Below are 27,539 nucleotides of genomic sequence, written 5' to 3'. Positions count from 1 at the left end.
GCCGGCTGGTGGCCTTCGGCTATTGTCTACTCTATGGTCGGGTTGTTGTCGCTTTGACATATTCCCCATTTCCTTTCTCAGTTTTATTTGTTTCAAGTTTGATGGAATAGATGAGTTCAACATAGTCACTTAACTTTGAACTATTTAGTAAGAGGATATTTTCTAGAACGTAAAGTTAAAGAAAATGCTAGCTTATTCCTTATTCCATTCTCCTTGAGAAGCTTCTGTTTAAAGTTTGCCTCATGTGACTAAGGATATGTATATTCAAATAAACATATATGTTTTTAAAAATTTATAACCTAAATCTGAATAAAAACCATTAGAATAAAATTGAGAATGGAAGTGGGGAATGTGCCAAAGAGACAACAACCCGACCATAGAGCAGACAACAGCAGAAGGTCACCAATGGGAGAAGTCAACTTATATATCAGTTATGATATATGTTATGTCAGTACATGTTATTATGTCACTTAATCGAGTTGATTCTTGGTGATAGTGCAGTTTGCATTAATCATTTGATATTTTTCAAAACAGTCCTTTTTTTCTCCTCTATATTTCAGAAGTTAAAAGAGAAAATATGGCCTCATCAGATAGGGACAATTGCACCCTCTGTTATGAGTATGATAGATCATCTATTGAAGCTGTTAAATGGTGTATAGAATGTGAGGTGTTCCTTTGTACAGGCTGTGAAATACACCACACAAAATCAAGAACATCTAAAGACCATAAAACAATGTCAACTAAAGAATACTATAAACTACCAACATTTATGCTTGAAATAAGTAACCAGTGCAGAGACCACAAAAAGATGTTCGAACTGTCTTTTCATGCTTGTCCCTGCTGTGTCACGTGTATCACCGATAAACACAAAAAATGTCAAGACCTGAAACCCCTCTCAGATATTCTTAAGCAAGTAAAATCATCTGCCTCAGTTCAACTTTTTGAAAAAGATTTGAAAAATGTGAAGGCAAACTTAGAAGAGATTATAAAATATTTAAACAACAGGATAAAAACAAGTTATAGTCAGAAAACAAAAGCTGCTGAGAAAATTCGATCTATGAGGAAGTTAATAGATGATTTCTTAAACAAATTAGAACAAGAAATTCTTGATGATATAGAAGCAAAGCAATCAAACCTTAAATCTAAGATGAACACTTTACTACAACAACTGAAAACACAAGACATTCAGATAAGCCAATTGCATAGTGAGTTTTCTAAAATGACACAATATGCAACTGAGCTTCAAATGTATGTTGGTCTGAGAGAAATAGAGAAAACCACATCTAAAGCAGCAAAATACATAGATGAATTAAAATGTGGAGACAATTTTGAGGAAAAGAACTTAGAGGTAACCATTTCATCTACTCTGCAATCAATTTTACAAGAGGTCAAATCGTTTGTGTGTTCAACATCAATACCAGCCAATCAACTCTTCAAGTTAAGGCCGGAAGAAAAGATCAAGCACAGGAATTACTTCCACCTAAAATCGAAGAAATTATACCGTCCATGTTGAGAACTCTGATAGTTCCAGAAGATATGAAATCTGAACCTGTCTGTAGGATATTACCTAATGGTAAATATCTAACTCTTAATCGCTATACTAAATATAAAAGTCATGCTCTACTGCTATTTGGTAATAATGGCATCTTCATCAGAAATGTAATAACATTCATAGAATATCCTTGGGATGCCTGCTACCTCAGGAATAATACAGTGGCCGTCACATTAGGATATGCAAAGCAGACAGTTCTGGTCGATGTAGAAAAGAATAAAATCATTCAAACAATTAAAATTGCTCATAACTGTTCTGGAGTAGCAAGTGATGGTAAAACTTCGGTCATCAGTAGTGGTGGTAGATAGTGTACTACAGTGGATCTGAATGACATGTCTCATACAATATTAGAAGAAATGGGAAAAGTGGGATCTATTGCATTATTCCAAGGAAATATCTACGGTATTATTTTCTAATAAAAGTCTGCTGCTACAAATAAACTGGAGAACCACTGTGGACACTTCAGCATCATGACATTGTCAGTCCAGAAGGAATTGCATTATACAAGCATGGCTTTGTTTATATAGCGTCTCGAATAAACAGCAGAATCGTTATAGTATCTCCAGATGGTAAAACATGTCAGACAATACTATCAGAAGCTGATGAAATAAATTATCCTGTCTCAATAGACATACACAGAGAAAAGGGAATGATGATTGTGTCGAGTAAAATAGAGAAAACAAAAGAACTTGTATACTAATATTTATTTCATTTGACTGGGAGGAGTTCGCTCATCATAGACCAGTCCATCTATAGACAGGAGTTTTAGGATAAACTCATAAATGAAGTGTCCAGTTAAGGTCATTGATCTGGTTAAAATATGTAAACACTTAGTATATATGTTTTCGCAAAAAAAAATGATGAGAAAAAGCCGTTGACTTTCTTGCAAAGTTAAGTTTAAAAACATGTAAAATTTGTCACATTTGGGAATTGTGAAATTGAAAGTAAAACCATGACGTCATGAGTTTCAAAATATGCATATGTCGTTATTCTATAACGTTTTGAAACACATTGTGTTCTAATCTTAATCACTATGAAAACATATAAATATGTCACAAAAAATCACTAAGTTGTCAAACTAGAAAGAAACTTTGTTATCAAGATATGGGAACGAATATATTTATATCGATTTATTCGTGTAGTCTCTTTATCTCAATCGTCATGAGCTGTTAGAAAGCTGGAATACGCTTTGCAAGTGTTGGGTTACAGTTTGATAAAACAAAAGGATAAGGAATAATATTTAAGTACAGTTTAGTTTGCCTAATACATTTACTTACATCTAGCAAATGAAAATGATAATAGGTTGAGAACAAAACTGATGATTTCATTTAGCAAAATCACAGGAGCATTCGTATATGGAAAATACGCCTCAAAATTGAAAAGTTATTCCAGAGAATGTGTTTCCTTCATAATTCCCTTGATAGCAGGTTGCTGCTTACAAAGCAGCTATTAAACAAAGTGGAGAGTTGAAATTATCTCTTGAAAATTTGACGAAGGCCATGACGAGTTGGTTGACAGTTATGGAATATCGGTGACGGATATGCTCCAATTGTTTTGACCACAATCCAATCCTCTTGTCCTTCTTTGATGTGTTCTACCGGATTAGAATTATCACCAGATAAGTATTTACATGAGCTACAGGACAGGTGCAACATGTGATCGGTTTTTTGGTGGGGTTCATGTTGCGCAGGCTTCAATGTTTGTTGTTGTTTTTGGTTTACTGTCTTTTCATGTTTTGCGATAACATTGTCAATCTGTTTTGGCTGTATGAGTTTGAATAGTAACCCTTTTTTATCTTTTGTCTTTTTTAATGTTTCATTGTTGTTGGTTTTTTTTTTTTTTGTTGCACTTGAGTGTTCTGTTGTTTCGTTATTTTCCTCTTATTTTTGATGTTGTTACCTCGGTTTTAGTTTGTAACCCAGATTTTTTTTTTCTTTTGACTTTTGAACAACGGTATACTACTGTTGCGTTTATTTATGAAGAGTTCGAGGTGTACAAGATTCTACTTTTAAAATTAGAAGTCGTAGATATGAATAATACAAGATTCGTCATTCTGACTGAGGAATCTCACATTCAAACAGAATCAGATATTGATGTCCGATTAAATGAGGATTCTTATTTCCACTTGGTACTTCTAGCACGGTTGTAAAAAAAATGTCGTTGAATTTGAAGTTTCAATGGAGAGAAATCTCTCAAATGTCATTTAGCATTTCAATCAGGTTCAGTGTTTCTGTGTATGATAAACATATGAAAATTAAGACTTTAAAACACACAATTAAACTGTTATACACTCATCACACAAAGAAAAGCACATCACATATAGTATTTCCTAAAACAAACAATGGTAAAACAAATATGTGTCTGGAACCAGATAAAAAAGATCGCACATGGAGGACATGTTTTTTTTTAAATACAATTTAAAAACCTTGATCCAGGCACATTTTCACTTTCCAATTGTTGTTTCTGTTGAAATTCTATATGTTTTCTGCTTCTCATGGTGTAATGAGGTACTTATTAAAAAGAAATAAAGGTAACAGTTAAATTGTATTTCAGACATCAACATCTAATTCTGTTTGAATGATGAATCTAGTATTATTCATATCTGCGGCTTCTAATTTTAAAGGTAGAATCTTGTTCATATCGAATTCTTCATAAATGAAGGCAACAGTAGTATACAAAACACTGCATGTGAAGGACTTGTACTTTGACTAAGTCTTATCAGAGCTTGCAAATTTTTAGAATTACCACAATTCTAAACCCCCAAAAATATGGTTTCGGTTTATGCAAAGCATATTGCAATGGATGAATGACCATTCAAATATCAAACAGTTTAAGGAGAGATGAAAATTTTGAATATAAAGTAAAACATCCAGTCATGAGTAGTGCACCCTTACAATGTTTTACAATGAATCACATAACCGTCTTTTGGGTATAAACATTAATGATTCAAAAACTGTTTATTTTCTTTTATTAAAGTTCAGTATAAGACAAAATATCACAGCTGATTAATATGATACAAAACAACAAAACTGAGCAAACCACTGACAAATTTTTGAAAATACAAAATGAACACTAGATAAGATAAAACTTACAAATCAGTACAGCAAATACCCCAAAGCAGCGCTTCTTATGACAGACTTTATCTTCAATACTTCTGGCAGGTCTTCCAACTACAATCTAACTCACGTTGTACAGCTACATCAGGACAGTTTTTATTATAGACTTTTCTGAGGCCTTTTATACCTGACTATGAGGTATGGGATTCATTGTTGAAGGCCGTTAATTTCTGTGTCATTTGGTTTCTTGTGATGAGTTGTTTCATTGGCAATCATACCAATTGTTCTTTTTTATAATATTGCAATACTTTGTGATATTCATAAGACTTGTGAAAGTCATAACAAGTGAAATATTACTATATTATCAACTCCAGAAATGAGAGACAATTCTGATGCAACATAAAATCCTTATAGAAAAACTATGGACTGAAATGCTAGGTTTCAGACTTCATTTTCTTCTATGATCACAGATGAGGCCTAAAATTCTGATGTCTTAAACCGAAAATCCTGTCAAAGTTTGTAAGCTTCTTATGAAACAAATCAAACTCCAATTCAAAAATACATCGTTGCATGTGATGGATAGAGGTAAAACGAAGTATAAGTGAGCTGTGATGTAATGTATACACCGGTAATTTTATCACAATGGTCAATTACAAAACTTGCATATAAACACACGTTGATATCCCAGATATACATTAATGCTGTACATAAGCATACATATACATATTGTTCCTTAACTAAATGTGTCCTCGATGATTTGTATACTTTCTTGTCTATGTACTTCACCAATACCTGTAGCAGGAGAACCTAAATGATCTCTTCCAACATACCGTAACTACAATATATTAAAAATAAGTTCAGTAAGTAAAGTCCTCTTTATAAGTGACATAGAAATAGGTTCAGGATGGTGGTTCTTAATTTCTGTATTAACCATTTTTCTACATTTTTCTCTAGACTTCTTTTTTTGTTCATAATAGTCTATTCTTTAAAATTTTCTTCTTTAAAATTTTAGCACCCTATTATAACCATTATTCTCTTTAAATTTTATCCATTTCGTTATGCTTTTTTGTCTGTTTAATTCACGTCTCCAGCTAATAATAAGTAATAAATACAAAACTGAAATTATTATTTTCTATAAAATACCGTCCAACATGTAAAATGTATTTTTAAGCAATATGTTTGTCATTTATTTATTTCTGGTATATTATCAAATGACCAATCAGTTGAAATGATTCAGAGGTATTTCTTGGAACTAATTACATTGTATACAAATATATTTTAAAACAAACCTGGCATCCAACTAAATTATTAAACCGTGGAGAGACAAATGTCCATGCTCCCATATTCCTGTGTTCTTCTTGACTCCAAAGGAAATCTGAAAAACAACAATGAATATCCAGGTAAAAAAGAATTCTTGCTTGAATTACTGTAAAATATTCTTCTAACTGTTAGGTGGTTATGATGTAACCTTGTGTGCTGCTGCAGTGTAAATCAACTATCGATCAATCATTCTAACAGTAGGTGTCATAATACTCAATTTGAGGTTAGAAATGGCATATATTGTTTGGTGTTTGATGATCGACATATATAGTATATCTCCATACATTGTATTGCTATTTGTCCACCATTACTGGACATCACAAAGGTTCCAATAAATTTTGGAGTCATAATACCAAATATCTGACGTCACAATGGAAAAGTGATTGTTGTATGATGTCAATAGTTCAAACGGAGCAGATTCTCAGGTTAACTAGGACAGATTTCCAAATATGGATGAGGTGTATTGAATTATCTTAGTGTTTCGTTTGATGCTAAATACTGTTTTCTGAGGGAGAACTTTGTTAAGTAATCAAATTAACATCTTGAATCTGTTTGATTATGACTTTTTTTAATACTTTTTTATACTACCTTCTTTTAACATTATGCAAATTCAAAAATAATCATTGCTGCATAAATTGTAATAATTAAAATATACCTGTAGCATTAGGATATTTGGTTACTTCTTGTTGAATTTCCCCTGCTGGGAATGGACAAAGACTCTACAATGAAAAGCATATACAAAAATAGTTCTCTCAATTAGTAGTTTAAATATATCAAAAACATAACAATATGTGTCAATACAGTGTAGGACACAATGGCACACTACCTCTATTATGTGTAAAGGTTCAATTACTGGAAAATCAGGGTCAAAATCATTTCTAGTGTATGAATTTCTCCTTCTTGTGTATTGAATACAAAATACATGTTTATATGGAATTTTTTTTCAAACCACATAATTAAAAAGAAAAGTTCTCAAAAAATGGAATCATAGTTTTCAGTCTGCATTACCCCAGCTTTTTTGCCAATTGTGTCTGTTTGTTTTGTTCCAACAAAGATCCACATCATTGTCAATGTAATGATATTTGCTGCGAATGTCATACAAGTGAGAGGTTTCTTTGCTATGAAACCAGGTTTAATCCACCATTTTCTACTTAAAATAATGCCTGTTCCACCTCAGGAATAATATGACAGTTGTTGTCCATTTGTTTGATGTGTTTGAGCTTTTGATTTTGCCATTTGATCAGGGAATTTCCATTTTGAATTTTCTTTGATTTTACTTTTTAGAAGTACCTCTATTCTAACAAGTGCTACATCTTCTAACTTTCTGGCTTCCCTTTCCTTATCCAATGTATAGAAATGTTTTCCGCTACAGAAAATGACCTTTTTGACCTTGTCACCTTTCACTTTCTTATCACCAATCACAGGTAAGAATGTTTTTCCAGGTAACATATCATCTAAGGTAGAGGTTGCTGAAAGTAAACGTAAGATGGTTTTAGGAGCTACCACCACCAAAGGTTTTCTGAAGTTCCGAACCACCTGACGTCTGAGAAGATGGAAGTACTGAGCGGGAGTTGTAGCGTTGACAACCTGAAGGTTGCAGTGTCTCCATCTACTTTGTGTTCACTACTGTCTGTTGCCTGTAATTTATTGTGTCAAAATAAAATTAGCACAAAAGAAGTCACTGAACTCAACATCTTTATCTTAGATTAATATGTAAGGCTCTGCCACACAACTTTGAACTGTACATTTCTTTTTAAAATTAATGTAAAAATTACTTGGTAAAAACATATTTTTTATAATTTTCAAATTTTCTTTACAAAAATTCAGATGTCCTAAATTCTCTAGAAAAAAAACCTTGACCTTTGACATAAATGAACTTGACTTTATGAATTATCCTGTAGAAACCTTTCAATTATACCTGGTGAGTGTTCAGGTACTGCTCCATCTATGTCATTTGTCGTAACATCATTAAGTCACTCTGAAATAACCGTTTTACAAACCTTGACCATTGACATAAATGAACTTGACCTTTTGATAATACCAGAACCCTTTTAATTTTACCGGATTAGTGTTCAGGTACTGTTCCATCCATACCATGATGTAATACTGTCACTAAATCACTTTTTAATAACCATTTTACAAACCTTTACTTTTGACATAAATGACCTCAATCTTTTGGTATCACCTGTAGAAACCTTTCAATTTTACATGATGAGTGTTCAGGTCCTGGTCCTTCAATACCATGGAGTAATACCATCACTTTGTAATAACCATTTTTCAAAACTTGACCTTTGACATAAATGACCATGATCTTATGATATCAATTTTTAAAAACTATCAGTTTTACATTCTAAGTATTCATGTCCTGTTCCATCCATGACATGCTGTAATAACATCAATAAGTTGCTGTGTAATAACCATTTACAAGCCTTGACCTTTGACGTAAATGACCTTGATCTTATGATATAAATTTTTAACAAGAGAACACACGCTGAAATGTCTCGCCTTCTATACTAATCATTGGTATTATGTTGATAGTCCTAAGTATAAAGCTAAGCTTTATTACAACTGTCACATAAACTTAACATTAACCAAGATAACTAAACAAAGACCAATGAACCTTGAAAAAGAGGTCCAGGTCAGATGAACCATGCCAGGCAGCTAACAATGCTTCTATACAACATATATAGTTGACACATTACTTATAGTTTGAGAAAAATAGAACAAAACACAAAAACTTTACACTGTGCAATGAACCGTGAAAATGAGGTCACGGTTAAATAAAACCTGCGCAACTGACATAAAGATCATAAAATATTTCCATACACCAAATATAGTTGACCTATGGCATATAGCATTAGATAAAAAGACCAAAACTCATAAACTTAACTTTGACCACTGAACCATGAAAATGAGGTCAAGGTCACATGACATCTGCCCGCTAGACATGTACACTTTACAATCATTCCATACAACAAATATAGTAGACCTATTGCATATAGTATGAGAAAAACAGACCAAAACACAAAAATTTAACTATAACCACTGACCATGAAAATGAGGTCAAGGTCAGATGACACCTGCCAGTTGGACATGTACACCTTACAGTCCTTCCGTACACTGAATATACTAGCCCTATTGCTTATAGTATCTGAGATATGGACTTGACCACCAAAACTTAACCTTGTTCACTGATCCATGAAATATGGTCGAGGTCAAGTGAAAACTGTCTGACAGACACGAGGACCTTGCAAGGTACGCACATATCAAATATAGTTATCCTATTATTTATAATAAGAGAGAATTCAACATTACAAAAAATTTGAACTTTTTTTTCAAGTGGTCACTGAACCATGAAAATGAGGTCAAGGCAAAGGACATGTGACTGACGGAAACTTTGTAACATGAAGCATCTATATACAAAGTATTAAGCATCCAGGTCTTCCACCTTCTAAAATATAAAGCTTTTAAGAAGTGAGCTAGCGGCGCCTGTCGTATTCGCCGCCGCCGGATCACTATCCCTATGTCGAGCTTTCTACAACAAAAGTTGCAGGCTCGACAAAAACTATCAATTTTACATTATAAGTGTTCATGTCCTGTTCTTTCCATGACATGTTGTAATAATATTGATAAGTAACTCTGTAGTAACCATTTTGTTAACCTCGACCTTTAACACAAATGACCTTGAACTTATGATATATCCTATAGAAACCTTTCAATTTTACAAGATGAGTGTTCAGGACCTGCTCCATCCATACCATGAGGTAATAACATCACTAAGTCGCTCTGTAATAACCATTTCACTGAAATAAGATTAAATAAATCATTTTAACAATCTCAATCATATCAATGATCAAATTGAGAATGGAAATGGGGAATGTATCAAAGAGACAACAACCCGACCATAGAAAAAACAACAGCAGAAGGTCACCAACAGGTCTTCAATGTAACGAGAAATTCCCGCACCTGGAGGCGTCCTTCAGCTGGCCGCTAAACAAATATATACTAGTTCAGTGATAATGAACGCCATACTAATTTCCAAATTGTACACAAGAAACTAAAATTAAAATAATACAAGACTAACAAAGACCAGAGGCTCCTGACTTGGGACAGGCGCAATAATGCGGCGGGGTTAAACATGTTTATGAGATTGACTGTCAGTGAACCTTCTTTGAAATATCTTCAAACAACAGGTATAACATTTAGGTTAGAAATAAACTCATCATAGATACCAGGCTTAAATATTGAACGCCAGATGCCTTTTTGTCTACCAATACTTATTGGTGCCGCTCTAATAAAAAAAGTTGAAAGGCCAAATAAAGTACAGAGCATTGAGGACCCAAATTTCTTTATGGTTTGCTTAGGTAATTTATTCCTGGGGAAGAAAATCAATTCTTCAAAATGAATAAATAGTTAATTTTCTAATGTGTGCCCATATTCACCAAACAGTATTTTAACTGTACCACAAAACTGTATAGGGGATCATGGTAAACTGTATTGGTGTTTTTAATGTGTACTTCCTTTTATATTATGAAAAACAAGACTGTGTCCATATGCATAGTACACTGATGCCCTACTCACACTATCATTTTCTATTTTCAGTGGACCGTGAAATTGGGGTAAAAATCTAATTTGGTATTTGAATTAGAAAGATCATATCATAGAAAACATGTGTCCTAAGTTTGAAGTTTAATGGACAACCTTGATGCAAAAATTAAACTTGAAGCTGAACAGACAGACAAACGAACGGACGGACGGACAGACGAATGCGGAATGGAGGCAGAGACCAGAAAACCTAATGCCCCTCTACTATCGTGGGTGGGGCATAACAAGAATGTGTCCATAGTACACTGATGCCCTACTTGCACTATAATTTTCTATGTTCTGTGGACCATGAAACTGGGATAAAAAATCTAATTTGTCAATTAAATTAGAAAGATCATAGCAGAGAGAATATGTGTACTAAGTTTGAAGTTGATTGGACTTCAGCTTCATCAAAACCTACCTTGACCAAAACTTATAACCTGAAGCGGGACAGACAGACAAATGAACGGATGGACGAATGGACCCAAAGACCAGAAAACATAATGCCCCTCTACTATCATAGGTGGGGCATAAACTTCATCAAAAACCGCCTTGACCAAAACATTAACCTAAAGACGGACAGACGGATGAACGGACAAACTGACACACAGGCCAGAAAACATAAAGACCCTCCTTCTATCGTAGGTGGGGCATAAACAAGTAACTAAAAGTAAGTGGGGCATAAACAAGTAACTAAAAGAAAAACTCCAAACCCTAATAGACAAATGTTAATTTTAAAATACATACACTCTCCACTGGCTATATATGTATCTATCATAATCTGTGCTCCATTGAAGAAGTCTCCAAACTGTGCTGCCCATATACTAAGACTCTTAGGGTCATCTATACTCATACCATACTCAAATCCTAACACTGCTTCTTCTGAGAGAGAACTATTAGCTAACTGTAAATTGATAAAATAAGTTCATGAGAGGTCATCTTCATTCATATCAAACTCAAGCCATGGCCATATGCCACATTTATTAGGAAAGGAAAAGAGCCTGAATTGCCCACATGGTAATTTTAATATCTATCTTTTTTACTGTATTGCAATTAGTTTTGTTTGCTTACATTTAGTGTCATTTATGTAGGGCTGTTATTGAAGTTTCAATTTAAGTGTTAGTGGTATGCAATGCCAGATCTATACTCAACTTGTCACAATAAACCCTACATTTTATATGGAACAAGCCCCAAACAGATATTTCCAGATATAATGCTGTTAGAAAAAGATTCAAAATATTGACATCATCCTGGACATGCATGACAAATTTGCCACTGGAAAGACCAATCAATCAATGAAGATTTTCCTAAATAAAAGAAGTTTTTAAAATCCAGCAAACAAAAAATTCCTACAATTGGACAACAAATATTTTGAAGGGGTAAATTCCAAGTTCTACCGGTCCATAAATTAGAAAGCCACCATTTTGAATTCTGATTTATTTTGGTGTTATTTCTAACAAAATAATCATGAAAATCACATTTACAGGCTAAAAATGATGTTGTTGTCAACATGGTCTTTGTTGAAACCATTCTGAAGTGTACAAATGGTATAAAAAAATTATGTTTGACATCATGAGTATACATATGAAGTCACATTTCTAAACATTTTACAAAGGCCAAGCTTAAAATACACATTTATTTCCTCATTTAAATATAAAGTTGAAAAATATAATAAATTGAAGAAAAATATAAAAAATAAAATTGATCCACAAAAAAGGAAATATGAATGAGACAAAAATTTCCAAAATGAAGTAAAATAACAGCTTTATATTGTTTTTGAATACACCTTTTGTTTTAAATGTCTATATGACACAAGACACTTGCATAATATCCCAGTAACTTGATCTTAAAATACTTCAAATTAAAAGCCATTCAAAATATATAAATTTGAATCCATCCAACCATTCAAACGTTTACCTTTAATTTAGCTTTATCTCAGATAAGTGTACCAGTTATTGGACAATTTACTTCCCTGTGGAAATTCCTTTTCAAGAGCAACAGAAGTCAAAATATTTGGGGTAAGAATGTGTTTTGATATCAGGGGTATGGAAAAATGAGACAGTAATCTAATATAGGAACAGAAGATATATGCAGCACAACATATGATTTTCAACCATAGAAAGCTGTGTAAATTTAATATTCAACCTTCTAAAGTTCAATATTGATTATTTTCATTTCATCCTGCATGAGTTAATTATGGCCCTTTATTTCTATTAAAGGTTCCATTTCGTAAATACAGTTGTTTTACAAACCTGTGGCGTCTACTTTGGGGAGATATATAATATTCATAGATAACTTGTTTTGTTCATATACTGGTCATAAAACATGATCTCTATTTTTTTTTATCTCATAGAAATATAGCTTTGGAATTATAAATAAAAAAATATAGCAACAGCCTTTAATTCTAAGGGTAGTGAAGGTACAAGTAGTACATAATTTAAGTACAAGTTAAAACTCTTATAAATGAAGAAAATATGCAACACAGCACTATATTTTGACCTTTGTAAACTAGAGGCTCCAAGGATCACATGATATTTTTATTTACAATTGATGCATGAAATAATGATGTCAGACCACCAATTAAAAATCCCTATCTGTTCAACCAAATTTTGCAATTTTCAAAGCTTTCTAAATATTTTAGCTTAATTTTAACTTCATAGAAACCAGGTATATCCTTAATTGTACATGTATCAGCTTTCTACATGCCAATTTTCACCATACCTTTAAAGCCTTCTAACAAAATAACTGACCTTCAAACAGAGGTACTCCAAAAAAAAAATGGTTTTCTGGAAATCTAAAACTAGTATACTATGGAGCGCATTAATCCTCAATTTTTAATGCAAACTCATAGACAAGTAAATTTTGGCTCAAAATGATCTAGATATATTTCCCTTTCACCAAAAGTTTCATTTCTACAAATTTGTTGGTTAGTTTAAGTAAACAAGGACATCAAAAGCACTATTTTGTGTCAGAGTAGGGCTACTTTTACATACGTTCTAAATTGGAGGGAGTAATTGGTGGTCTGACACCTAATGCAACCGTTATACTTTTGCTCTCAGTTTCAGAGATACAAGTCAAAAACTGCATATGTTCTATTTGAATGTGACCTACCCAATTAGACTATTTACTGGATTTGTTATCACATAAGCAACACGATGGGTGCCACATGTGGAGCAGGATCTGCTTACCTTTTTGGAGCACCTGAGATCACCCTAGTTTTTGGTGGGGTTCATGTTGTTTATTCTTTAGTTTTCTATGTTGTGACATGTGGACTATTGTTTGTCTGTTTGTCTTTTTCATTTTTAGCCATGGGGTTGTCAGTTTATTTTAGATTTCTGAGTTTGACTGTCCCCTTTGGTATCTCTCGTCCCTCTTTTAAGTCTGACATGTTGGTTGACAGGCAGGATAATCGGACACACTAAATACCCTAATGCTAACATGTGGTCAAGTTTTGTTAAATTTGTATCATTTGCTTCAGGAGAAGACTTTTGTAAAAGATTACCAATATTTATGAAAATTGTTAAATTTTACTTTAAAGGTCATGTTGACTTATTTGTGGATATTTACTTACTTTGCTGTACATTATTGCTGTTTACAAATTATCTCTATCTATAGGTTGCATTTCTGTAAATATTGACAATGCAATTTCCCATAGGAACTCCTTTTACGACTAAAACTGTACCACTTTTACTATGAAGTTTTGAAAAAAATCTTATCCTAGAATTGAAAGTTCGTATGCACCACAATTTTTTTCAAAGGTCAAAACATAGGGCTGTGCGGCATATTTTCAACGTTTATATGCCCTGAATTTCTCAGAGTTTAAACTAACACTAATTTTCTTAACTACCCCTACCTCGAATGAAAGGTTACCACAGATTTCAATGTAAACAATATGCACATGTTTATTTACTGGTAACATTCCCAAGTTATGTCTCTGTGAGATGGAACACAGAGAGCATAACTGGGAACCAGTATGTAAACAAAATTAATTTTCTATGAATATTCAAGTTCTCCCAAAAACAGGCGTGTTTTGAGAAACAGCTGTATTTACATAGTGCAACCTATAATAATATTAAAAATAATAACCAAAAACAACAAAATTTCCTTAAAATTACTAATTCAGGGGCAGCAACTTAACAACAGTTAATCAGATTCGTCTGAAAATTTCAGAACAAATATAACACTAAACCTGATGAACATTTTTATCTCATAAAATTTTCTCTAAATGCTTTAGTTTCAAAAATTTACAAAGAATTGATAAAAATTTAGTTTAAAGGACAATAACTTCATATTGGTCATGTTGGCTTATTTGTAGATCTTACTTTGTTGAAAATTATTGCTGTTTACAGTTTATCTCTATCTATATCAATATTCTAGATAACAACCAAAATCTGCAAAATTTCCTTAAAATTACCAATTCAAGGGAAGCAACCCAACAACTGGTTGTCAGATTCGTCTGAAAATTTCAGAACTAGGAATCATTTAAATACTGAAATGAAAGTAAAAGTATAATTAACAATAGCCATGCGTGCATGGCTAACCCCATGTAGTTGGGTAAGTTTAAACATATATTTCTAATCAATTTTCTAGATTCAAAATTATTCCAGATTCAAATAATTCCTTGTTTCAGGACAGATAGAACTTAACCTGATTAACAATTTTACTCCATGTCAGATTTGCTCTAAATGCTTTGGTTTCAGATATATCAGCCGAAATCTACATTTTACCCCTATGTTCTATTGTTAGCCATGGCAGCCATCTTGGTTGGTTAGACATTTTTCAAACTAGATACCCTAATGATGATTGTGTCCAAGTTTAGTTAAATTTGGACCAGTAGTTTCAGAGGAAAAGATTTTTGTAAAAGATAACAATGACAATGGGCTACATAGATGGAAGATGACAATGACGGACAACAGACACCAATTGATGAGAAAAGCTCACTTGGATAATATAGTGCATAGGAGCGTTCCATTCTTAGAATAATTTAAATTATTAAAACTGATGAAAGTAATGAAAATGTCAGATCAACATTTTGTGGTCAATTAAGGTTGGCGTCACTTGCTCATTTTAGTCAAGTTTGTATTACTGTGCTGCTGACAGTGTGTCTGATTAAAAAAAAATGTCTTGAAAAGAAGACAGAATTAGGAACAGGTAAAAAAAAAGAAAGAAAATTGAAAATTAATAAAAAATATATAAAAGGAGAGGGAGCGGAGCCACCATGTTCCTAATGAACAATATACAATGTATGTAGGAGGGTAAAGTTAAAAAATAATGATATCTGAAGAAGTATTTCTCATAAAATCTAGAAGAAGCCATTATGAGTCAGAAAAAAGTCATGCTACCGGTATATGTTACATGTTACTATGTTAGTGTGTTTTATCTCTTCACAAAGTTAGTTCTTGCTGATATTGCAGTTTGCATTGATGATTTGATATTTTCAAATAAGTTTTTTTATTCAAATTTCAGAAATAAAGAGAGAATATGGCTTCATCAGGTAGGGACTGTTGCACTCTATGTAATGATGATGATGGAACATCTACAGAAGCTGTCACATGGTGCACAGAATGTGAAGTGCTCCTATGTGCAGGCTGTGAAAAACATCACACAAAATCAAAAGCATCTAAAGACCATAAAACTATGTCGACTACAGACTACCATAACTTACCAAAATTCATGCTAGAAATAAGTAGCCAGTGCCGAGACCACAACAAAAAGTTTGAACTCTATTGTTCGTTCCATGCCTGTCCCTGCTGTGTACAGTGCATCACTGATAAACACAAAAAATGTCAAGACCTGAAACCTCTGTCAGATATTCTGAAGCAAGTAAAATCATCTGCCTCAGTTCAACTTTTTGAAAAAGATTTGAAGAATGTGAAGGAAAACTTAGAGGAGATCATAAAATATTTGAATAGCCGGATGAACACAAACAATAGTCAGAAAACAAAGGCTGCAGAACAAATTCGATCTATGAGGAAGTCGATAGATGATTTCTTAAACAAATTAGAACAAAAAATTCTTGATGACCTAGAATCAAAGCATACACAGCTGAAATCTAAGATGAACACTTTACTACAACAACTGAAAACACAAGCCAATCAGACAAGCCAATTGCAAAGTGAGTTTTCAAAAATGACACAATATGCAACTGAGCTACAAATGTATGTTGGTCTGAGAGAAATTGAGAAAACTACAGCACAATCAGCAAAATACATAGATGAATTAAAAAGTGGAGATAATTTTGAGGAAAAAAACTTAGAGGTTAACATTTCTCCTGCTCTGCAATCAATTTTACAACAGGTCAAATCGTTAGGAAATATTAATATCAATACAAGCCAATCAACTCTACAAATTAAGCCCGGAAGAAAAGATCAAGCACAGAACTTAGTTCCAGCTATTCCTAGAATTGAGGAAATTAAACCATCATTGTTGAGAAACCTGACAATTCCAGAAGATATGAAATATGAAATAAATGTACCTGTCTGTAGGATATTACCTGATGGTAAATGTCTAATTTTTAATAGATATATGTATGGTAGAAGTCATGACCTCCTGCTAATTGGCAATGATGGAATCTTTGAAAAAAAAGTAATAACATTCAGAGAATATCCTTGTGGTGCTTGCTATGTCACAAATAATACAGTGGCTGTCGGATTAGGAATAAGCAAAAAGACGATGCTGGTGGATGTAGAAAAGAATAAAATTATTCAAACAATTCAACTTTCTCATCAATGTAATGCCGTAGCAAGTGATGGTAAACTATTGGTCATCAACAGTAGAAAGACAAGAACTATTGTTAATCTGAATGATATGTCTCAAACAATCTTAGAAGGAAAAGAAGCAACACAAATATCATTATTTGAAGGTTATATCTATGGTACCATTTTCTCTAAAAACAAAGTCTGCTGCTACAAAATAACTGGAGAACTTCTCTGGACATTTCAGCACCAAGACTTTGACAATCCAGAAGGAATTGCATTGGACAAGCATGGCTTTGTTTATATAGCTTCTTGTACAAACAACAGAATAGTGGTAGTATCTCCAGATGGTAAAACCTGTAAGACAATACTATCAGAGGCTGATGGAATCAATCATCCTGTTTTTATAGACATAAACAGAGAAACAGGAATTATGATAGTGTCAAGTAAAACAAGTGGGAATCATAACAACACAGCTTTTATTTATAAAATCTGAAATGTGAGTTTTTAGAGACTTGTATGCAGATGAATCAACTATGCATCAGAAAAGTGTAATACAGATATACAATTTAAAGTACAAAATGACTTCTAGTGTTGACAAATAGTGTTATTACAATATCATATTCGTATATTCTGATATAACTAAATGTATGGTCCTTGCTACAAGACAAAAGACTGTGTTTCCAACAAGAAGAACTGGTTCTAACAATTGAAAACAAAAAATCTTAAAATATACTATTAAGTGTTAGAATTGACCCGTATCTCTCATGTACAGAGCATATTAATAACTAATGCTTATCTATTTCACTTTAAACTATATTAACTCTCTAATATAAAGTAAATGGAGTCTATATGAAATAAATGAACATAAGTTTTTGAATAAAAAATATTAAAATATTGATTCTGGAAAATCAATTTATTTCTGTATTCTTGTCTTTCATTTTTGCTAATATACTTTTTCTATATGCCTTTTTGTGTTTTTTTCGTACATATGTCATTTTGACGTGGATATATACTTATGCATCGCTTTATTGTGTTATACTTGTTTATATATTTGTTTATTTTTATAGTGATTAAGATTATAACACAATATTGACTGCTGTACCCCAATTTTTGACATTTTAACCTATTGTAAAATTGAGAATGGAGAATGTGTCTGTTTGTTTTGTTCACACATCATTGTCAACTTAAAAGAATTTAATGTGACTGTTATAGTCAGAGGTTTAGCTAGCTGTAAACCAGGTTTAATCCATCATAAAAATGTCTGCACCTAGGAATATGACAGTTGTTATCCATTTGTATGATGTGTTTGAGTTTTTGACTTTGCCATTTGATTGGGGTCTCTCCATTTGAATTTTCCTAAGAGTTCAGTATTTTTGTGATTTTACTTTTTTTATAATAATTATATTCTTCACTAATTAATTGGTTTTTATTATTGTTAGAAGTAATCTAGATAAATGTGTGAGAACAATTAAATTGCATAAAAGGGGTAAACAAGACTTATTTCAGATGGCAATCCATGTTCAGCATCAACACCACTGTTTATCAGCTTGGGTTGATGAAACAGAATCAATACATACATGCCTCAAGTATAAAGCTCTTTGATATCTTACACAAAAAATTTAAGAAATGCCTGAAAATAACCCAAAATTGTTTTTAAGGAAAACCCAAAGGCTAAATAAAAGTTACAATAAGTCTGATAAATTCTGTTGTGTCTAGTGAATTACCCAGTTCTTCAGTAATGCTTTATTTGGTTCTTTTACATCTGATCTCTTTGTTATGTTTACTTGTTTATTTGGTAAATTCAGGATTTGTGGTAGTTAATTGAAGATCACACTAGTTGTCCTCTGGGTTATATTCATCAAATATGCTTGATGATATTTTAATGATTGTTATTTGTCTATTAAAATTAATGCTATTTTGTTTTGAAACAAAAATACATGTATTCATAATATAATGGTCCCATTAAGATGTCCCAAATTAAGCAGTGTCTAAAATTGTGTGTGAAAACAATATATATCATTGTTCCTGATAAAGGTTGTAGGTTTTGAATCAATTTTAACTGTTCATATTTCTTAAAACTAAAATTTTAAAGACTTCAGCATGTTCAAAGCACTTATACCAACCCATGGTATTTTTTTCCCTGCCATGGAAAACTTACCTCCACGTTTTGTATGTCTGATTTTCAATCTATAATAAGCTTTGGAACAATGTATAATATCCTATTATTATCTAGAAGGAAAGAAAGTGGGGTTCAATTAACCATGGGGGTTCAATTTTCTATAAGGGGCTGAAGGGGGTTCAATTTACCATTAGAGGGTCATTTTATCATTGTGGTATTATTACCCTCGAATAGTTTATGACAAATCTGAAATTCATGCTTATAATTTACCAAATCATTGAAAAATTCCACTGAATCATCCATATATGAATGTCGTCTGCCATTTAGGACATTAGATCATTACATGTTGTTTAATACAATTTTTACTTTAAGTTGATTGCAAATTGATAACGATAGCTTCTGAGTATTGTATTTCACTTCACTCTGTCATTATATGTAAATTGATTCAAAGCGAGAAGTAATCTATTGCTATAGATTTTCATTATACATGTATTTTATATTCTCATTATGGTGTGCATTTTACTACCATGTTTATCCATATGTTCATTACCAATTATTGAAAATGTGTTTGTGCCAATAAAATATTGTCTATTGTCTACAGATATAAAAATTTGTGGTATGAATGCCAATGAGACAACTCTCCATCCAAGTCAAAATTTGTAAAAGTAAACCATCATAGGTCATGCAAAGTATTGTCTTCAACATAGAGCCTTGGCTCACCCAGAACAGCAAGCTATAGTTCATTTTTGAACTAAAATGTCTTATATTTTCTTGGAGACACAACTTTTGTCACTGGTAATAACTTCACCCACCTTACAAGAATTTTATAAATGAAATGCAGACAAGTGCAGTAGAACCAATAGGTGTAATTTAGAATGACTTTTCAATAAAAACACTATTTGTGTGTTTCAGCAACTGTTTTCACATGATCTTTGTAATTCCTTATGGTTTTTGTCAACATCATTTTCAAGTTTTGCAGATGTTTTTATAATCACTATATGACCAATATACTTGATATTGATCATTTTGATAAGTCGATGACACACATAGCTTTTTGAAATTGTTTATGTATCCACTGGATTTGTATTTTTAGTAGCCATAGAAATTTGTATAGTACATGTAATACTTTTATTATATAACTGTTAATCAAATTGTATATAATTATAATTTGTTTAATGTAACTAAGAATTCTTATATCAAGTTGGAAAGCAAGCTTGCAATCCAAATATTTCCAATTTTGCCAACATTCCAACATAGACGCAATTTTACATTTGTTGGACAGTTATGCTAAAATCTTTGATCGTTAAAGTTATAATTTTATTTTGCTCCTCATTAGTGATAGTAAATTTTTTTGAATTTTCTCACAATTTTTTTGTGAGGGTTAAATTATAAGAGTAAAATTGTAAATTTTGCATTTTCTAAGTAAGTTCGGAATAGCAGACTGTTGGAACCTGATTTCTATCTTTTTGATCTTCTACTTCAAGTATTTTATTGTTCGTAAAATTTATAAAAAAAAATTTAAAATTGTTTGAAAATATCTTTTAAAATTAGGATTATTGTAGCTGTGCACTTAAAGAAGTCCACTTTCGTCTTTACTAATAAATGATAATTAAATACATTGTAGTAAACATTTGGCAGTTAAGGAATAGTTTCTAAAGATCTGGAAACTATAAGAAACAAAACAGATTAATAAAGGTAAAACCTGTATTTCATTGTTAGTTTTTATTATGACAAATTCCCTGTAGTTTTATGTAGGTTATTTTTCTTACTAATATAGCAGGACTCTTTGTGTATTTTTTCAATCATACTAAAACATTCCTACATTTGTAATAACAATAGTGTTATTCTTTTAAATAAATTGTACTGACATAGCAAGCAGTGGAACAGTAGCTCTTACGCCCTTAAGTTATTTTTAATTAATTACACACAGTCTGCAAATAGTAAAAAACATCATAAAGACATTAAAGCTACTAATCCGCATCTAGAACATAGTTAATCTGCAATCATTTATTGACATCTATCATGCAACTCTCGAGTTTAGGAATGAGAAGATTCTTGTCACATCAGCTAGAAGTCTTTTTTTAATTATCTTATTACCTAAAATTGTTTACCAGAAATTATTGTGTGCATTTATTATTGCGATTTTGTCATTTTATACTAAAATCCGATTTTAATATTTGCGATATTCAGGAATATCCTGTTTGATTCATATAAAAAATTTCAAATTGCGAGTTTTAATTATTGCGATAATAACCCTGTCACATTTTTTTGCAATGATAAAGACATCGCAATATTTTTTTTAATTTACAGTAGCTTTTTATACTATATTTTAATTAAATATCTCTTAATGAATAAAATTTAATTACTATAGTATTCAAATATATTACTTGTAACAAATGCCTATATTGACCAGATCATATCTTATCATCCTGACTTAAAACCTACAAAACTACAAGGGATTCCCTTCACGTTCATTAAGTACTCTTTTAGAGCAACAGAAATGGTCAAACTTCAAAAGCCCTTGCATGCTGCATTATATTTCATACTGATTGTAACCCATGAAAGCCGTAAAGACAAATCCCTCTATTTTTTATGCGCACACACGAGCGCAACAGTACTATGCCGTCAGCAGTTTATGACCTCGGGCTTTCTGCGAACTGGAAACGTTTATGAGAGTTATTCCTCTTTGAGCCAACAGAAAGAGTGACCATCGTTTTGATAGGTTAATTTGTCGAGAAGAAAATGAAATTGATTTTTTATAATATATGTGTTCCTGAATTGGATATATAAATAAATTATGCGTATACTAATGTGAATTTAGTGTAGCTAAAACAAACAACGAAACAGCAAGTAACAAAAAAATAATGACGAAAAAAGAAAGTCAACTATACAGCAATCTAACAAACAAATAAAAAGCACACAAAAACGACTGTCAAGAAACGATACCTAATCTGGATACTCGACAACAACATGAGCCAATTAAATTATAATATAATAATTATTTCCTTAATTTTCTAGAAAAAGACACTCATAATATTGCCTGAGAACAAATATCGTCCAAGACATGCATCAAATATTTGCCACTGGAAATAATTAAACACCAAATAATGAATAAAGATAATTTTATAATATTTTTTTTTAAAAATCAAACAGATTAATTCATACTATTTGTTCATATAGAAAAAGCAGGTAAACTTATAGAGATCAAAAATATGATTAATTTAATATTCACAAAAACTTTCTTATTGAAAGCAAACTAAAATATTATAAATTGGAATATGTCCAACAATATAAATATTCAACTTTAAATTACTTATATCCCAGATTAGTGTACCAGTTTTAGGACATTTAACTTCCCTGTAGAAATTCCTTTTCTAGAGCACCAACAAATCAAAATATTTGGGGTAAGAATGTGTTTTAATATATGGAGTATAATTTAAATGTCACAGCAAACCAACAACATACAAACAAAAGATATCTGTAGGACAACATATTTTCTTTTACTACAGAAAAGCTGTGTAAAATTAGTTAAGCTTCTGAATTTCAATAATGATAATTTTGACTTTCTATTCATGAGTTCATTATTGCCCTTAGCAATTCAAAGGTTTTCCACCTCAGGAATACCTTAGCTGTATTTGGCAAAACATTTAGGAATTTTTGGTACTCAATGCTCTTCAACTTTGTTATTTGTTTGGCGTTTAAACATTTTTTTGATTCGAGCGTCACTGATGAGTCTTTTATAGACAAAACGCGCGTAAGTGTAAAATTTTAGTCCTGGTATCTATGATGAGTTTATTTACAACCACTGGGTCGATGCAACTGCTGGTGGAGATTCATTTCCCCCAGGGTATCACAAGCCCAGTAGTCAGTTACTTGACTTGATATGTTCATAATGATAAATTAACTGCTAACAAAACTTTGAACTTTTAAAATTCTTATTAGATATAGGAAGATGTAGTGTGAGTGTCAATGAGACAACTCTCCATCCAAATAACAATTTATAAAAGTAAACCAGTATAGGTCAATTTACGGTCTTAAACACTGAGCCTTAGCGCACACCGAACAGCAAGCTAAAAAGGACCCCAAAATTACTTGTGTAAAACCATTCAAACGGGAAAACAAACGGTCTAATCTATATAAAACACGAGAACCAAAAAACACGTATAAATTACTTAAACTAACGACAACTACTGTATATCCGATTCCTGACTTAGGACAGGTGCAAACATTTTAAGGCTTTTCTACCTCAGGAATAGATTACCTTAGCTGTATTTGGCAAAACTTTTAGGAACTTTTTTGTCCGAAATGCTCTTCAACTTCGTGAATTATTTGGCGTTTAAGCATTTTTTTTATTCGAGCGTCACTGATGAGTCTTTTGTAGACGAAACTCTCGTATGGCGTAAGTGAAAAATGTTAGTCCGTCTATAACAATGAGAGTTTATTGCTCGACACAACATGAAGAATTTTTTTCTCTTTCGCTGCGCTTACTTGACAAAAAGCTTCATATTGTGACTCGCAGCTTATATTTTACAGTATCAACATGCACACAACCTGATTATCAGTACTCACTTTTGGTATCTGTCACCTTTTTGTAAATTGATAGCGTAATGCAAATATTAAATACAAACGGAAATCTCGAAACCTTTAAACTATGCAAATCATTCATTCAATACAACATGATTTATTTTTCAAGACCTAATAACACAATTGAAATAAGAAATGTCAGTGCTTATAAATAAAGGCAACAGCAGTATACCGCTGTTAGAAAGTGAAAAATCGATTGAGAGAAAACAAATCCGGGTTACACACTAAAACCGAAGAATACACATCGACTATAAGAAGAAACTGCAAATGAAATACCATTCACTTATCATTAGTGGTTACCTTTACAATAGACTCATTTTTTAATTTGTAAAAAACAGTGATCAATTAAATGCATACCGATTATCATTGACCTAATATAGTTCGTTCTCGCTAGCTGATCTAATAACAAATCAAACATGTAAAGCTTACTACAAAAAACATTTAGTTTATCACCATGACTGTAGGGCTAAGCAAAATAATTACCATGAAAATGAGATATATGTCAATGTAAATAAAACTGCATACAAAATAATATTGACCTTCCACTAGTAGTTTGACGACACCAATGCTCCTGCTCAAGGTTTCCATTTTTCACAGCTAAAGATAGACATAACTCTAGAACGGTAAATGACCAAAATTCCACTCTGTCTGGGTGTTGTGGTTATTAGCATTATGTATCAATTCATATATTTTGAATGAGACAAACTAAAGTTACAGACCAATAGATACAGGAAGATGTGGTATGAGTGCCAATGAGACAACTCTCCATCCAAGTCACAATTTAAAAAAGTAAAAGTGAACCATTATAGTTTAAGGTACGGTGTTCAACACGGAGCCTTTGCTCACACCGAACAGCAAGCTATAAAGGGACTCAACAATTACTAGTGTAAAACCATTCAAACGGGAAAACTAACGGTCTAATCTATATAAAAAACGAGAACCGACCAACACGTATAAATTACATAAACAAACGACGACTACGGTACATCAGATTCCTGACTTAGGACAGATGCAAACATTTTAAGGCTTTACTACCTCAGGAATAGATTACCTTAGCTGTAAAGCCAACGGTCCAGATTATATGAAAAAAGAGAGAGAGACGGGAAACACTTATGAACGACATTAACAAACGATAACCATGATATGAAGATTCTGACAATAAAAATATATCAAATGAAATGACTTGTTTGATGCCTTACTTGTAAAAATAAAAATCATTTGCGTCTCAATCTAAACTTTTACATTTTTAAAAGGGAGGATTTCAACTCAATACTTGGAAGACGCAACCATCTATCAAAACCACGATAACAAAGTGATCCCTGAAATATCACATCAAGTGGGAGCTATATATTCTATATGTAGGCTTTCATGAAATGTTGCGACAAAGACATGGTAAATTCTCGATTGGTAAGCTAAAATCATCGTACCATATGTTTGTGCTTTTGTCATTTGATATTTTTTTCAAAAAGTTATCTTTTTTCTACCCTTAATTTCAGAAATCAAAAGACAAAATATGGCTTCATCAGATAAAGACAATTGCACTCTCTGTTATGATGAAGATGGAACATCTACTGAAACTGTCACATGGTGTATAAAATGTGAGGTGTTCCTTTGTACGGACTGTGATAAACACCACAAAAATCAAAAACATCTAGACCACATAACTATGTCAACTAAAGAATTCCATAAATTACCAATTTTTATGCTTGAAATAAGTGGTCAGTGTAGAGACCACAAAAAGAAGTTTGAACTTTATTGTTCGTTCCATGATTGTCCCTGCTGTGTCACATGCATCACTGATGAACACAAAAAATGTCAAGGACTGAAACCCCTGTCAGATATCCTGGAGCATGGAAAATCATCTGCCTCGGTTCAACTTTTAGAAAAAGATTTGAAGAATGTAAAGGAAAACTTAGAGGAGATTATAAAATATTTGAATGATAGGAATAATATCTGCAAAAGTCAGAAAACAGAAGCTGCTGAACAAATTCGATCTATGAGGCGGTTGTTAAATGATTTCTTAAACAAATTAGAACAAGATATTCTTGGTGACCTAGAATCAAGGCAAGCACAGTTGACATCTAAGATGAACACGTCAATACAACAACTAAAAACAGAAGCTGAACAAATAATTCAATTGCAAAGTGAATTTTCTAAAATGACTCAATATGCAACTGAGCTACAAATGTATGTTGGTCTGAGAGAAATTGAGAAAACTACATCACAAGCAGCAAAATGCATAGATACATTGAAAAGTGGAGACAAATTTTCTTTGAATTTGTCGTTTCAAGATATCTCAGATGTAATTTGGCATTATTATCAGGTACATGTTTTTGGATCAAGACAAAAAAAGATCCAATAAAACCGCACATGAAGAAGTTGTATGATCAGGTTTAACCTAGTCTAATTAGCTGCTGCAATTTCTAGAATAACTTCAATTCTCAACTCCAAGAAAAGCTTTGAAAATGATTAGGAGTAATGCAGTGAAAAGGTGACTCGGGTAACCGTACAAATATCAATCAGCCTTTTTGAATCTAGTGTGCTGCATATTACTGATGGTATTGCAAAAATAGTAAAATACCCTGCAGTGCACCCTAACAATGATCGTTCTACACCTTCTGATTCATACGTAAATGATCATGAGAAGATAACGATTTTTGATCATTTTGTAGCTTTCTAAATTACTGCGACCTTGACCAGCTTCGGTCTCACCTCATATAGAATGAACTGACACCATATATATCGTATTAGGTCACACTGTGTAACTAATAGTATTACACAATATTGAAATCCAAATAAGAATTTGTAATACACTTGCCAATGTAAATAACTATACACCTCAGTTTAAATGACGAGGACGCAAGAAACTATAGGTTACCATACGACTTACAACAATGAGGAAAACTAATAACATATAGTAAGCCTAGACATAAACAAGAACTATCTTTAAAAAAGATATCCGACGTATTTGAATTTGAGTATATGTTTAAAACTATCATTTCGATAACCTTCAGAAGCACAAAGATACCATTTAAGTAACGTTTTCTCTGTTTGTGTTCAGTATTCTCGGTCCTCGTATCTTTCTGTTTACATTCACCAAAACCCATAAATAATTGAAAAACCTATGTTTAGTTAAGTTATGTCAAGTATGAATATTTGTTAGCATTAGATCATTGATTTGCTGGGGGACAAAACGCCTATTGATTAACACCTGTAGCTGGTCTGGCTTTCTTGTTTTAAGTTTTGTTTAGTTTTTCAGACATTCAGAGCTTGTTTATCAGCTTTATTGGAATAACATTTACAGTACCAAGTTTACTGCACCAAATGCACATTTCGACAAATATCTCTTCAGTTTTGATATATTTTAAATATTTGATAAATTACAAATTTAACACAAATGTGGTAGAACCGATAAAACCAAAGAGGGCCTAAAGTATAAAGAAAGGATTTGGAACCATATTTTCATTACATGACATGACACTTATAAAGAGCATACACACAATTGATTATTGACAATTAAAGTATACAGGTATTTGTAAAACAGTGTCTTTAATATTGATCTATGTTAAAGTTCTCGAGAGATATTACTCCAACAAAGCTTTCTTTTTCAGTAGGAGAATTTTGTA

General features: G+C 32.2%; 4 protein-coding genes across 4 annotated transcripts; 3 read left to right on the top strand and 1 right to left on the bottom strand.

The window, feature by feature from the left end:
• The first annotated feature begins 577 nt into the window (after positions 1-577).
• LOC139515026 (uncharacterized) lies at positions 578-1,513 on the top strand. Its single transcript, XM_071304586.1, has one exon. The coding sequence runs from the start codon at positions 578-580 to the stop codon at positions 1,511-1,513; it is 936 nt and encodes a 311-aa protein (XP_071160687.1).
• Positions 1,514-5,216: 3,703 nt separating this feature from the next.
• LOC139515777 (probable 2-oxoadipate dehydrogenase complex component E1 homolog) lies at positions 5,217-7,565 on the bottom strand. Its single transcript, XM_071305468.1, has 4 exons — positions 7,219-7,565; positions 6,584-6,647; positions 5,898-5,983; positions 5,217-5,443 (listed from the first exon to the last, which is right to left on the bottom strand). Exons 1-4 carry the CDS (start codon positions 7,375-7,377, stop codon positions 5,342-5,344), a joined length of 411 nt encoding a protein of 136 aa, XP_071161569.1. The 5' UTR covers positions 7,378-7,565; the 3' UTR covers positions 5,217-5,341.
• Positions 7,566-12,429: 4,864 nt separating this feature from the next.
• On the top strand, positions 12,430-18,118 carry LOC139515775 (E3 ubiquitin-protein ligase TRIM71-like). Its single transcript, XM_071305466.1, has 2 exons — positions 12,430-12,530; positions 15,979-18,118. The coding sequence occupies exon 2, from the start codon at positions 15,994-15,996 to the stop codon at positions 17,701-17,703; it is 1,710 nt and encodes a 569-aa protein (XP_071161567.1). The 5' UTR covers positions 12,430-12,530; positions 15,979-15,993; the 3' UTR covers positions 17,704-18,118.
• Positions 18,119-25,426: 7,308 nt separating this feature from the next.
• On the top strand, positions 25,427-26,275 carry LOC139515025 (E3 ubiquitin-protein ligase TRIM7-like). The gene has a single exon (XM_071304585.1). It carries the CDS (start codon positions 25,427-25,429, stop codon positions 26,273-26,275), a length of 849 nt encoding a protein of 282 aa, XP_071160686.1.
• The last annotated feature ends 1,264 nt before the right edge of the window (positions 26,276-27,539 follow it).

This window comes from Mytilus edulis, chromosome 3 (assembly GCF_963676685.1).
Source record: "Mytilus edulis chromosome 3, xbMytEdul2.2, whole genome shotgun sequence".
NCBI lineage: Eukaryota > Metazoa > Mollusca > Bivalvia > Mytilida > Mytilidae > Mytilus > Mytilus edulis.
The sequence above is the reverse complement of the archived record's forward strand: the minus strand, read 5'-3'. Positions and strand labels throughout refer to the sequence as shown.